At 54.0% G+C, this 13,058-nt stretch overlaps 1 protein-coding gene across 2 annotated transcripts; it reads left to right on the top strand.

Annotated features, from left to right (window-relative positions):
- The first annotated feature begins 1,996 nt into the window (after nucleotides 1-1,996).
- Nucleotides 1,997-11,375, top strand: SCN1B (sodium voltage-gated channel beta subunit 1). Of its 2 annotated transcripts, none has more exons than XM_024577646.3 (6): nucleotides 1,997-2,393; nucleotides 4,022-4,188; nucleotides 4,947-5,187; nucleotides 9,941-10,082; nucleotides 10,597-10,668; nucleotides 10,755-11,375. In XM_024577646.3, exons 1-5 carry the CDS (start codon nucleotides 2,354-2,356, stop codon nucleotides 10,661-10,663), a joined length of 657 nt encoding a protein of 218 aa, XP_024433414.1. In that variant the 5' UTR covers nucleotides 1,997-2,353; the 3' UTR covers nucleotides 10,664-10,668; nucleotides 10,755-11,375. The 2 variants fall into 2 exon arrangements, with proteins under 2 accessions (XP_024433414.1, XP_045041541.1); XM_045185606.2 differs by having other exon boundaries at nucleotides 10,597-10,673.
- Nucleotides 11,376-13,058: the final 1,683 nt, after the last annotated feature.

The following is a 13,058-nucleotide window of genomic DNA, read 5'->3' as shown; positions in this document are numbered from 1 at the left end:
ACGGCCTATCCGCATGAGGCCATCTGGACCCCTCTCTTATTGATGAGGAAATGGGCCTAGAGGTGAAGTCCCTGGTCCAGGTTTAACTTAGATTGTCCCCTCAAACCCTATGCTAGTTCCAGAGTGATTGAGGGGTAAAGAGAGACCTTCGACATGTCAGTGAGTCTGTAAGAGTCTTTGTAATTGATGGCTTGGCGCAGAGGACTAGAGGAGGGTGTACCACAGGAGACAGACAACAGAGCTCACCTCTCCTCTCCCTGGCTGTGTGGTCATGGCAAGTTACTCTGAGCCTCAGTTCCCCCTGCCCACCTGTAGGGAGAATTAGATGAGTTAATGTCAGTAATGTGCATGGAGCAGCACCAAGCCCGTAGCAGGTGCTCAGGGAACATCAGCTTGTGGGTCTGTCGGCAGGTCCCCTGTTCAGGGTTTAAGGCCTGTCCTCATTGTGCCTCTGCCTGCCACCCAGCCAGAGGGAGGGCTCAGAGCAGCAAGAAGGTTATTTTCTGTAGGGGAATTTCATAATCCAGGAAGTAAGTGCTGGCACAGAGGCCCAGACCACAAAGGTGTCCGGTGTCCCCAGCTTCCTGACCCTGCCCATGTCCTGTCCCACATCCTGGTTCCTAGTGCCCAGCAGAGCTGGGCCAGGGGGTTTCCAGAACTTCATCCCACCCAGAACTGGTGGCCAGGAACTGGACAATGACCCCCAGCCAGACCCTTACTCCCACCAGGGCCTGACAGCCCAAAGCCCCACCCTCATCCTCTCCACTTGGCAGAACCTACTCAGAAGACAGGCCACCTGCCATCATTGGGCAGGATTCCAGACCCACCTGAGGCCAGGGCCATGACCCTAGTGGAGGGAGTGACTCAGCCTCAGTTTCCTCTCTGTGAAATGGGGATAATAATAGAACTTGCCACACACGTTTAGGGAGGTAGAAATGCACTCAGCACATCACAAGAGCTCTAGCATTGGCATTTATTTATTTATTTATCATTCATTCATTCATTCATTCATTTGACAAACACTTATCAAGCACCTGCAGTGTGCCAGGCACAGTTCAAGGTGATGGAGACACTGGTGCACCGGATAAAGTCCTCACCCTGGGGGAGTTTATATTCCTGGGTTAGAGGGACAGACAGAGAACAGGGAAACTACATAAAGGAAGAGTACAATGTCTGGTGACAATTGCTGTGGGGAAAAAAGTAAAGGAGGTAAAGTAAGGGACCCGGGAGGCAGTTTCCCTGGAATGGACAGAAGACCTGACATAGGTGACATTGAAGCTAGAAGCTGCAGGAACACCTGGAGTGAACCTTTTGGTTACTTGGGAGAAGAGTGGCCCAGACAGAGGGAAAAGCAAGGGCAAAGGCCCAGAGGCAGAAGTGAGCTTGCTCTGTTGGGAAAGCAGGGACCTGGGCAAGCAGCTCAGGAGTGGTGGGGAGAAAGAAATAGAAGATGATGTCAAAGACAAAGAAGGGGGCATCCTCCTGAAAGATACCACCCAACCCCCCAGGGCAGCTTCTCCTTTGGATCCTGCTTTGGAGGGGTCTGAAGTATTATAGGTAGCCCTAGCCTGACCTCCATCCCCCCCACCCCTGCCCACTTGGGTTCCCACACAGTGACCTTCAGGCCTGATGCCAGGGATCTCAGAGAGAGGTTACTTGTAGGTCCCTTCAAGACCCCTTAGATCCCAGGAGGATGACCTCTATAATGTGAAGTCTCAAGCTCTGTCCCCAAACAGCCCTCTCTGCCCCCTTGTGACTCTGAGGGTGACCTTTCCCAGACTCTAATCCTGGAGGTCCCTAGCGTCTTGAGGGGCCGGACACCCAGGCAATGCGCCGGTGCCAGGAAGCCGTGGTCCCTGCACCACTCGGAGAAGCGGTGCAGCGGCGCCTCCCGGGCCGCTGCGGCAAAGGCTGGGCGGCCGCGCCCTCCCCCCTCCCCCCCCCCCCGGGGTGATTCATCCCGCCCCCTCCCTCTCCCTTCTCCCTCCCGGTCCGCCGTCGCTGCAGTGCGCAGGAGAGCACAGCCCGAGCCCCAGCGCCCGAGTCGAAGGGGGTCTGGGTCGGGGCATCTGGTGGATGAGCCCGGCCGTGCGCGCCAGCGCAGTAGCCCGAGCAGCGGCTGCCGCCCGCGCGGCGGGGATGCCCGGACGCCGGTCCCCGGGGCTGGGCCCCTGGCGGTAACCGGAGCGGGGGGGCCGCGCCCCCCCTCTTCCCCCCTCACTAGTCCCAGAGCTGCAGCTGCTGCGCCCGCGCGCTCCCGGGGACATTAGAACCGCCGCCGGGTCCCGCCGCCTCTCGCCTGGCTATTAATACCGGCGGCCTGGGAGAGAGGTGCAGCGCGCGCGACGCAGTCATGGGGACACTGCTGGCCTTCGTGGTCGGCACGGCGCTGGGTAAGTGCGTGGGGGCGCGAGGCGAGGGGCTCAGCGGGGCGCAACGGGGTATCAGGTTCGCGCTCGGGACCCTGGAGTGGGGCGAGGGCCGCTCCAGCTCTTCCCCCGGCCTGAGTGCCTTCAGAAGTTGTGCGCGCCGGGTGCGGAGCTTGGGGTAGGGTTGAAGGTGCGGGTGGTCCAGAGCCCGCGGGAGTCCTGCCGGCATAGCTTCGTGGCTTCGGTCCGGGGGCGAGGAAACGCGGAGTCAGCTGCTCCGGGAGCCCCGCAGGCTGCAATGTGACACCCACGGCCGCGGCGGGGGGGTGGGGGGGGCGGGGAGTGGGAGGGGTGGCGGCTCCCGGAGACTGAGAGGAGATGGAGAGACAGAGAGATGGTGGCAGGAGATGGAAGGAGCGAGAGACACAGAAGGACCCGGAGTACTCCGGAGTGCTCCGCGGGGACTGGGAGATGGAAGTAAAGGGGCAGAAAGAGACGGGAGAGATGCAGAGTTTGCCAGAGAGATTAAGAAGAGTTCATCTGAACTGTGGAGAGAGAAAATTAAGAGACAGAAAGGGATGGAGACACTGGTAGACAGGGGAAGGAATGGGGTTTAAAGGGGGACAGGGAAAGGTGGAGAGAGAGAGAGAGAGAGAGAGCGAGCTGAGAGTGTGTCTGAGACTGGAAAGAGAACACAGACTGGTGGGACCTTCAGAGAGAACCCAGGAGAGATAAAGAGGGGGAGTTTGAGACAGAGTTACTTGGAGAGATTGAAAGAGACAGCAGAGGAGAAGGACAAGAAACCCCCTTGATTAGTAGAGGAAAAGACTCAGGGACTGAGAAAAAGACCCAGAGCTGGAGCTAGAAAGACACAGCATTAACTAGTGACCTTTGGGGGTCAGGAAGGAGATGGCAAGTGAGAATGTGGAGGAGGGACCCAAAGGCACTAGAATCCAGTGGAGGTGCAAAGGCTCTGAGGCAGAAAACAGCTTGGTGAATTTGAAGAAGCTAATAGGAGGTGGGAGCCTGAGGACAGAGTCAAGAAAAGTTGGGGAGGAGGTGGATGACAGGAACTTGTGGTACTGGGGAATAGGGATGGAGTGTGGGTCTACCCTGGTTCCAGCGCCCACCTCCCTCTTTGAGAACTTGCCTTCTCCCAACCTTCCCTGGGGCTGGCTGGTTTTGCAGAGCAATAATGGTAGGAATGACTGCCGCCTTTACCTTCTAACGCAGTTGGAATTCTATACACACCACCTAGATGCTGCAGTGTCCCAGCCAAGTGGCCTTCTGAAGAAGGAAGGGGTAGTTGGGCAGCACAGACTTGGAGTTACCGAGCACAGTAACAGCCCTACTGATTGGGGGCCTTCTGTGTGCCAGCCCACTGCTGGGACCTTACCGAACTTATGGAATCTGCTCAGCAGCTTCCACAAGCAGAAATAATTGCTTTCCTCACCGTCCACAGAGGAAAATTGAGGCTCAGAGCAGATGGGTGGCTTGCCAAGGGCACTCAGCAAGTGATAAGGCCAGTCTCAGTGCCCAGTTCTGTCCATTCGTTATTGAGGGGAAACAAATGGTTTCCGAGGGGCCAGAGGGCCAATGACCAGCAGGTCTAGCTTGGCCGAGGGTGATGGGTGCCCGCGGTGTCTCTGCAGTGTCCTCCGCCTGGGCGGGCTGCGTGGAGGTGGACTCCGAGACAGAGGCCGTGTACGGAGAGACTTTCAAAATTCTGTGCATCTCCTGCAAGCGCCGCAGCGAGACCACCGCTGAGACCTTCACGGAGTGGACCTTCCGCCAGAAGGGCACTGAGGAGTTTGTCAAGGTGTGTGGGCACATGGCCTTGGGGTGGGAGGGTGGGTGTCGGTGTTGGAGTGAGGGCAGGATTGGGGGGTAGTTGTTTGCTTTCAGTAATGTGCTGTTACGGATGACCTGGGTTCAAGTTCCGTCTCCACCACTAACCAGCTGGTGACTTTGGGCAAGTCACTGAACCTGTCTGAGCCTCAGTTGTCTCCTTTCTAAAGGGAGAGTGGTCCTGGTCTCTAGGACCTTATAGGTCTGTGTGAGGATGGATTGGGTTGATTGACCTGGCCCATGGTTAGCACAATGTCATTGGAATTATTTTGTACTAGCAAAAATGTTTTGGGTGGTCGTCATAGAGGAGAAGCAGAACTATTTGGACCTCATTTACACTATGTGTATTTTGAATTATATCTGAGGAGGTACCACACACTTTTAGGGCAACTGGAAAATCAGGGTCTATAGCAGCTGGATCAGGCTGCCTCTGTCCGTGTGTGAGGTGTATGTCTGGTGGCCCAGGCAGAATCATAGAGAATCTGGGCCAGGGAGGCTGAACGGGGGTTGGGGGACAGGTGAGAGATGTGTGTGAGTGTGTGCGTCTCAGGACTAGGGGCACAATCAGGGTCCGGGGCTGGCCCAGGCATGACCCTAGCCCCTCTGTGCTCTCCCTGCCTGAGCCCACGTGTGTGTCTGTCTGTCTCTCTGTGTGTCAGGGCAAGGGACAGAATAGAGAGCTAGGCGGGGCACATGGGCTCATCAGTGACCCCCCACCGCTGCCCCCAGATCCTGCGCTATGAGAACGAGGTGCTGCAGCTGGAGGAAGATGAGCGCTTTGAGGGCCGTGTGGTGTGGAACGGCAGCCGGGGCACCAAGGACCTGCAGGACCTGTCCATCTTCATCACGAATGTCACCTACAACCACTCGGGCGACTACGAGTGCCACGTCTACCGCCTGCTCTTCTTCGAAAACTACGAGTACAAAACCACCGTCATCAAAAAGATCCACGTGGATGTGGTGGACAAAGGTGAGTCAGACCCTGCCCGTCTCCCATTCCTGCTGCCCATCGGCAGCCAGATGGAGGGACAGATGGCAGGTCAGGAATAGCTGGCTCCGCTCCTGGGCCAGCCAACCGCCACAACAGCAGGGGGAGCAGCACCTCTTTCCCCAACTCCAGCTCTGGCCTCCATTTCCCTTCAACTCACAGAGATGTCACAGCAAGGGTCTCCCATGGAAGTTCTGGGTGTGAAACCTCTGCTACCTGTGCCGTGTGACCTCTGGCAGGTGCCATTCTATCTCTGAGCCAAAGTTGTCCCATAGGAAATAAGATGGCAATGGTATCTGCCTTTCAGGGTGTTGTCTGAGCCATTTCTGTGTTCCGGGGAGGTTGTGAGGATTGAGTGATATGCTGGTATCAGCTGCTGGCATGCCTGGCGGCAAGGCCTTGGTACGTGAGGGCAGCGGTGGCAGCTCTGTTTATCAAGAGCGTGACAGTGGGAGAAGAGGTATGAGCGTGCCACCTAGAGTAGTGATTCTCCAGTTCTACTGTGCACACAACCCTCTAGGAGTCTCGGCAGTGTGCGGATCCTGACTCAGCGGATCTGGGTGGGCCCAGGGTTCATTTCTGAACAGCTGTTGAGAGACGCCAGTGCCCCAGGTCTAGAGCCACAGTGAGCAGTGGGATCTAAGGTGGTTTTGAACCGTTTCATTATTTTGGCTTCAGCTGCCTTGGATCCCTTCTCTGAACCATCTTCCAATGGATGTAAATTAGAAGTTCCCAGGGCCCTATGATCCATTATCAGCTCAGAGAGTTAGGGAGATATCCCAGACGCTGGACCACCAAAGAACTATGGCAGGGACACCCTTTGGGGCCCGCAGCACATACACAGCATCAGGGACAGTGCGCATTGTCCTTCCTTTCTCCGAGACAGGCCTCAGTGCCTGCTATAGAGTCCCTCTGGGAACTCTATAGATGGGGAAGCCCAGGCTCAGGGAGGTAAGATTACATGGCCAAGGTCACAGAACTGGGACCTGAATTGGAAGCCAACCAAGCCTGTGTGACTGCCATTTCTGTTCTTTGTATGATTCACTGTCTTCTGCTGGCAGCCAGAGCTTGTGGGTTTATTTTGATAATTATGTAACATTTTTACGTTTATTATGAAAGTGATCTAGCAAAATTCGATGCAGGATATGTGTCTGAGAGACTCTTTGGTGTAGGACACAGATGCTGGGTGGGCAGCCACCCACACACATAGAAGACGGAACCCCGCCCACGTGAGTTGGGGGAGAGTGGAGTGGCTGTGACAAAGATGCCCCCAAACACTGCAGCTTAAAGTCTGTGTCAATTCTGTCTCTCAAATCAGTGCTGGGGTGAGGGGTCATGCGGGTGGGGAGGCTCCATGCATCCATCAGGCCCCCAGGTTCTTTCCATCTTGTGGCTGTGGCCTGGCTCAGGCTACCACTGTCATCTTCGTGGTGGATCCTGTGGTGGGGCTCAGGCACGCTTGTGACTCAGTACAGTCTCTCTCTTTATTTAGTGTTATCTACTATATTGTACTACCTCCCAGAGCCTATGTTCTTAACAACATTTACCATAATGTGGAGCTTTTGACGTTGTTTCCAGAGCGTGCGGTTGCAGCACTGCCTACCATGTTATAGTGTTGCCTTTTAACATTGCCCACTATGCTACATGATGTCCTGCACTGTGCTGCCTTAGCATCACCAAGCATACAGCAGTATTTTTGTCGTAATTCATCATACTAGAGTGTTTTTAACATTATCTACCATACTATCATATTTTTATCATTACATACCATGCTATATATATATAGTATTTTAAAATATCAACCCTATTGTAATATTTTAAAATTTTACTTGTTATACTACAGTATATTCATCACCCACCACACTGTAGTATTTTTAGTGTTACTCATCACACAATAGTATTTCTTTCATGACCCATGATATCATTGTATTACTAGCATTGCCGGCCATGCCGTATTCTTTTTTATTATAGTTCACTCTCTTACTGCAGTCTCAACATTGCCTATCAGCCCTTATTGCCTCCTGGTGATTGATAACTGCCAAGGAGTAAACTGAATCACTTCTGAAGGAGGGGCAGTGGGTATTGGTGGAGAGAGCTAGCCCGGCCTGGCTGAGGTGCAGAGATGGTGGGGAGCCCCTGCGGCCCTCCAGCAGCAGTGGGGCTGGCGGAGGAGGACATGAGGGCCACCTCTGTTCTGGATGTGTCGGCCAAGTGGGAGTGAATCAGGAGGCTTTGGCTAGGAGTAAATGATCAAGATACATTGAAAAGTCTTAGGATTTTCAAACCGGAAACACAACTATACAATACCCAGAATGTTGTGAAGAAGAAAGAAAAGCTAAGAGTTCTTACAATAAAAAGTGCATTTTTGTAAAAAAATCAGCCCTGCATTCTAAGCCTCTGGATTAATCTGAGATGATAATCTTCCAGGTGTCCAAGGGTCTGGATAATGGATGTCAGTAGGTCTGGACACCTGAACATTCTTTTCTAAGTCCTTAAGGGGCAATCAGAGCATTGCCTGTAGGGTACGTGCAGTCCGTCTCCAGTCAGACTCGGGGAGTTCACGAGTTGAAGTTCCCAGGCTAGTTAAAGCAAGAGTGGCGTCCTTTTCCTCTGCCTCAGCCTACCTGATTTTCGTACTTAGCAGCTTGACCACAGTGACTCTGTCTGTCTTCTTCACTCTTTCGTCAGATGTCCCCTGTGTGAGTGAAGCATGTGTCGAGGGGAAGCAGTGTCTCAGGCTGGTGAGAAGTCTGGCCTGCGTGGGCATGAAGGGGAAGCGCTTGGAAGATTTGGGATTTTTGAAGAGATCAAAGATCCCCCCCAGAAAAGATGCCTCTGGGCCTCTCTGTGGCCCCTGTGCCTCAGTCCCTCATCTGTAATACAGGGGACTGATGGTCCTCCCTCCTGAGATGTGTGGGGGTTGGTGGAGACTGCACTTGCTGTACAGCAGCTATTACAAGTCTTTCTTTGTCTGTGGAAACTTTGCAGAGCAGATGGGAGCTCAGACCTGATAGTCAGTTACAGTTGGGGTTGAATTCTGGCTCTGAGTTCAGTCCTGGCTGTTCATCCTTACTCAGCCCCTTCCCGTCTCTGGGTCTTAATATCCTTGTCTGGAAAATGGGCTACAGACCTGTGCCTGTCACTGTCCTAATCAGATTGGCAGAGAAGGAGATACCAGATGACTTAAATCCATTTGGGCACTGAGTTCCAGAAGGAGGGTTGAGAATTCTAGTGACGTGAGCTATATCCAACATACATCATCCCAGTGTGCTTCTTAAGGTCGGCTGACGTGGGCTATCTCTGTCTTCGGGGTTGTTTGAAGAGCTGTTTATGGAGATGCTCCGATAAAGAATGAAATACAGGGCTTGGCTGAGAGCACAAATTCACCGCATAAGATGCATTCATGAGATACTTTTGAGTGAATGAATGAAGCATGGAACCCTGTCCCCAGGTCCTCCTGGGAGACGAGGAGAAGCATCTAGCCCTGCACCCTCCCTCACTCTGGCCCAGAAAGCATCAGTGCCATCTGCACAGGCGAGGAGCAGAAAGTACGCACTGACAGGGAGGAAGACCACATGGGCACAGCAGGGACGATGAGATCCTGGCCAACCAGAAGGGACACCTGTGAAATCTAGCTCAGGATGCCACAGTAGCCTTTGACTCTGGTCTCCTGGCTAAGTGTGCTCTTGTTACAGTTTAAATTTATGCTAAATGAAAGAAAGCTGATGGTGGCAAGATCCAGTGCTGTGGAGAGATGGAGGGTTTCCGGAAAACAGCCGCCAGTAGCCAACACTTAGGCACTGCTATGTGTGAGTGCATCCAAGCACATGTGGGTTGTTAAGTGATGTTTACTCTCCCCAGTAACCTGTGAGAAGGCATGAGTATGATCATCCCCACTTTACAGAGAGGGAATCAAAGCCCAGAGAGGGAGAGTTGCTTGTCTAAGGTCATGTGGCTATTAAGAAGCAGAGGCAGAATTTGAAGCCTGGCTGTCTGACCCTAAATCCCCTGCTCTTAACTACTTTGCTGTACTGCCTCAACAATAACAGTAATAATAATATTAATAATAGCAAACATTTTTTAAAAGAAGAGAAGGGAGGGAGAAAAAGGAAGAAAAACATCGATGATGTGCAAGAGAAACATAGATCGGTTGCCTCTCGTACACACCCAGCTGGGAACCTGGCCTGCAACCCAGGCACACACCCTGACCAAGTCGGTTCGCAGGCCGACACTCAATCCACTGAGCCATACCAGCCAGGGCAATGATAACAAACATTTATTGAGTGATGTCTATATGTCAAGCACTATTCTAAGGATTTTTAAAGCTTTTGAAATTCTTACAGCACTCTCATAAATGAGATATTGTGAAACTGAGACCCAGAGAGGTTGAGTCACTTGCCCAAGGTCATACAACTGGCAAGTGGCAGAGCCAGGACTTGAACCTGAGCCTTCTGTTTGCAGAGCTATAGCTCTTGGGCACCTACAGCCGCCTGACTGACACAGATGCACCTCTGAGTTACACAGGGAGGCAGGGTGAGGTGGTCCTGAAGCCCATCCACACATGGTGACTAGTAACAATGATGACTCTAGGGAAGCGGCACATTCCCATTTGCAGACCAGGCCCAGGGAAGTCGAGCCACTTGCCCGAGCTGGCACAACAAGCTCAAGGAACACAGGCTGTCTTGCCTCCTGAGCCTGGCCTCAGCTGCCACTTACTCCTGCCTGGCCCCTGCAGCCAACAGAGACATGGCGTCCATCGTGTCTGAGATCATGATGTATGTGCTCATCGTGGTGTTGACCATATGGCTTGTGGCAGAGATGGTTTATTGTTACAAGAAGATCGCTGCTGCCACGGAGGCTGCTGCTCAAGAAAATGCGTAAGTGGGGCTTGTGAGGAGGGAGAAAGCAAGCCAGGACACCCAGGGCCTCCCACAGGGGAGCATGAGCTGAATGGGGAGGGGACAGGGGAGCAACCCAGGGCACCACCTGCAAGTTGTCCTTGGAGGGGGGCATTTGTTGTCAGAGATGGGATAAGGTTGTGGTCAGGTCCCAGACCCCTCCTACCTCAGACTCTCGGCCCCCACTTCTCTTAGCACCCAAGGTTCATGCCCAACATCCAGTCCCCCAAAGATACAGGCATCCAGGTCCCAGTCTCTTTCTTCACCAGGACCCAGGAGTCTGAGCCCCTAGTCCCCGCCTACCTCAGACTCAGGGCTCCAGGCCCCCAGCCTGGACTTCTTGTGGGTCACCAGGAGTCTGGCCCATAGTCCCCTCCTTTTCTAACTCTGGAGCCCAGTGCACCTGGGACAGGGACCACAACCCTCTTCAGTCTCCTGATGGTGGGCCAGGCTGATGAGGGGGTCACTGTCTACCTGGCCTTTGCCCCCACAGCTCGGAATACTTGGCCATCACCTCAGAAAGTAAAGAGAACTGTACGGGTGTCCAGGTGGCCGAATAGCCCTGGTAAGGTGGGTAGGTGGGCGGGGGCTGGTGGCCTGGGATGGTGTCAGTTCACTAGGTCCCTGATTCTGTCTTTCCCTCACCTTTAGGCCCTGGGCTTCGCCTCAAAGAAGAGCCAGCCCTAATTGGGAACATCTGGGCACAGCCTACCCCGCCAATGGGGGTTGGCCATTCCTGGGCCTCCACAGCCTCAGAGTCCTGTCAGCGGAGCCTCCAGGGTGGGAGGGGGCAGGGGGCTTGGCTCAAACCCCTAATCCAGCCTTCTTCCTCCTGCCCACTCGCCCACTCTCACCATGCATGATGGGTAAAGCAATACTGCCGCTGCCCCCACCCTTGCTTCTGCTGCCTGTTTTGGGGGGGGGCGGTGAGGTGGGGGCAGCAGCTCCGCACCCCTCCTTCTTGCTGATTTGCACATGTTGGCCGCTCAAACACGCACTACAGGGCCCAGCTTCTCCCTGCCCAGCAGGGTTGTGACCAGCTGGAACAGTTCAGGGCAGGGGCTTTGGGACCCACTTAAACCCTCACCGACATTTCCCCTCCTGCTTCCTCTGGCTGGACCTGGGGTCCCCTCTCCTGTGATGCACTCTTGCCCGGCCCAACTCCGCCCTCTCTCACCAGCCTTGGATTGCGGCCACTTAGAAAGGGGCCCAGTCAGCCTCGTCTCTTTACACAGGTAGTTTTGTTCATGAAATAAAGATTCTTGGACTTGATTCATAGTCTCTCTCACGAGCCCAGTTACCCTCTACACCCCACCTCCAAATCCAAGAGCCTCAGTTTTCCCAGGGACCTGCCCTCTCAGGCAGGTAGAGGGGCCTCTCTGCACACATTGAGGGATAAGGATGGGAAGGAGCAGTTGGGTGCGGCATCTCAGGCTCAGCAGCTGCTGGAAGGCCCAGCAGGTGCATCCACTTAGTGCTTGATTAATGTGGGGTTGGGGGTGTCATTAGCTCAGCAGGGACCATGAGTGGGAGGGAGGCCGGGAGGGAGCCAGGGAGGCAATCGGGAGGGTGCTGCTGTGGAGAGGCGAGGCAGCAGTGGCATGGGCTTTTGTGTTCCAGGCTAGCAGTGTCGACCAAACCGCCAAGCATAAATGAATCAGGAGGCTTTGCTAAGATTAAAAGTGGCAAAGTTTTATTCAAGGGTCTTGGAGTTTGAAAACAAGAAACACTACCACGTAACATCCAGAGTGTTCTCAAGAAAAGAGAAAAATTGACAGTTCTTATAGTAGTAAAAAGTACAATGTTGAGGGGAAAAAATTAGTTCTCTGAGTTCTTAGCTCCTGAATTGGTCTGAAATGGTGATCTTCCAGATGTCAGGGGTCTTGGATACATGGACATTCTTTCTTAAGTTCTTCAGCAGGTTATCTGTAGGGTTTGTCTGTATCTCCAGGCATTGCTGCACAGCTCAAAAGTTCAAGTTCCCTATTCTAAAGAAAGAATAGTTTCCTCATACTTCAAGCTATTGATTTTAGAAATTTAGCAGCCCGACTATAGAGACACCATTGTGTTTCTTCACTCATTCCTCAGCAGCGTGGGTCTCTCTGCAGTGGAGGGAGTGGGAGAAAGGGAAAGGGAAGAGAGGACCCTGAATGGAGAGAGAAGGAGAGACTAGGTGCTGAGCAGCACCAAGTCTACACCAGAGGGACCCTGTGGGAGGCTGTGGCTTTGAGGCAGGTGAACAGGTGGCTTTGATTATGCAGGGACAGCCTAGTTGGGATGAGCAGCTGTGGTCTGTGTTTATGTAGCTGTCTAAAGCCAGGTATCCGGTGGTGTCCCTAGGTGTCTGGTGTTTATTTGGCCCTGGGATGTGACATGGATCACTCTTGACCACTGGTGGGGCACTGTGTGTCTGCCTCTGGACACTTCCGCCCACTTGGCTTGGGCCTCAGCACTTAGTGCCGCCTTTTCTGGGCCAAGCCCCCTTCCCCCATATCTAGGACTTCGCAGGATCCAGAGGTCATTGCTGCAGGCGGCAGAGAGGCTGCCAAAGCAAACCAGCCCCTGTGACTTGTGGGAAAGCAGCTAGGGGGAGGAGGTTGTGTGTGTTGGGGCGGGGGTGGGGGGGGGTGGGGGGGTAGGGTGAGCAGAGCAAAGCAGACAGGGGCTGGGCTGGGAACTTGGGAAGGGGCAGAGGCTAGAGCAAGAATTGGGGCTGGGGGAGAAATCTGGGGCAGAGTCTGGAACTGGGGCAGGGACAGGGACTGCCTTAGTTAGGACCTGGACCGGGGGTGCTGGAAGGGGCAGGGGTGAATGGGGATGGAGTTCGACCTACTGGGCGGGGGCTGGGTGGGGGCTGGGCAGGAGGCAGGAGAAGTAGCAGGGCAGTTGGGGCCCTCTGTCTGACTCTCTCTAGTTCGCATCCCCATCCTTCAGTCCTTGAAGGCACCACCAGCC

Source organism: Desmodus rotundus, chromosome 12 (assembly GCF_022682495.2).
Source record: "Desmodus rotundus isolate HL8 chromosome 12, HLdesRot8A.1, whole genome shotgun sequence".
Taxonomy (NCBI): domain Eukaryota; kingdom Metazoa; phylum Chordata; class Mammalia; order Chiroptera; family Phyllostomidae; genus Desmodus; species Desmodus rotundus.
This window is presented reverse-complemented; position numbering and strand designations above follow the sequence as displayed.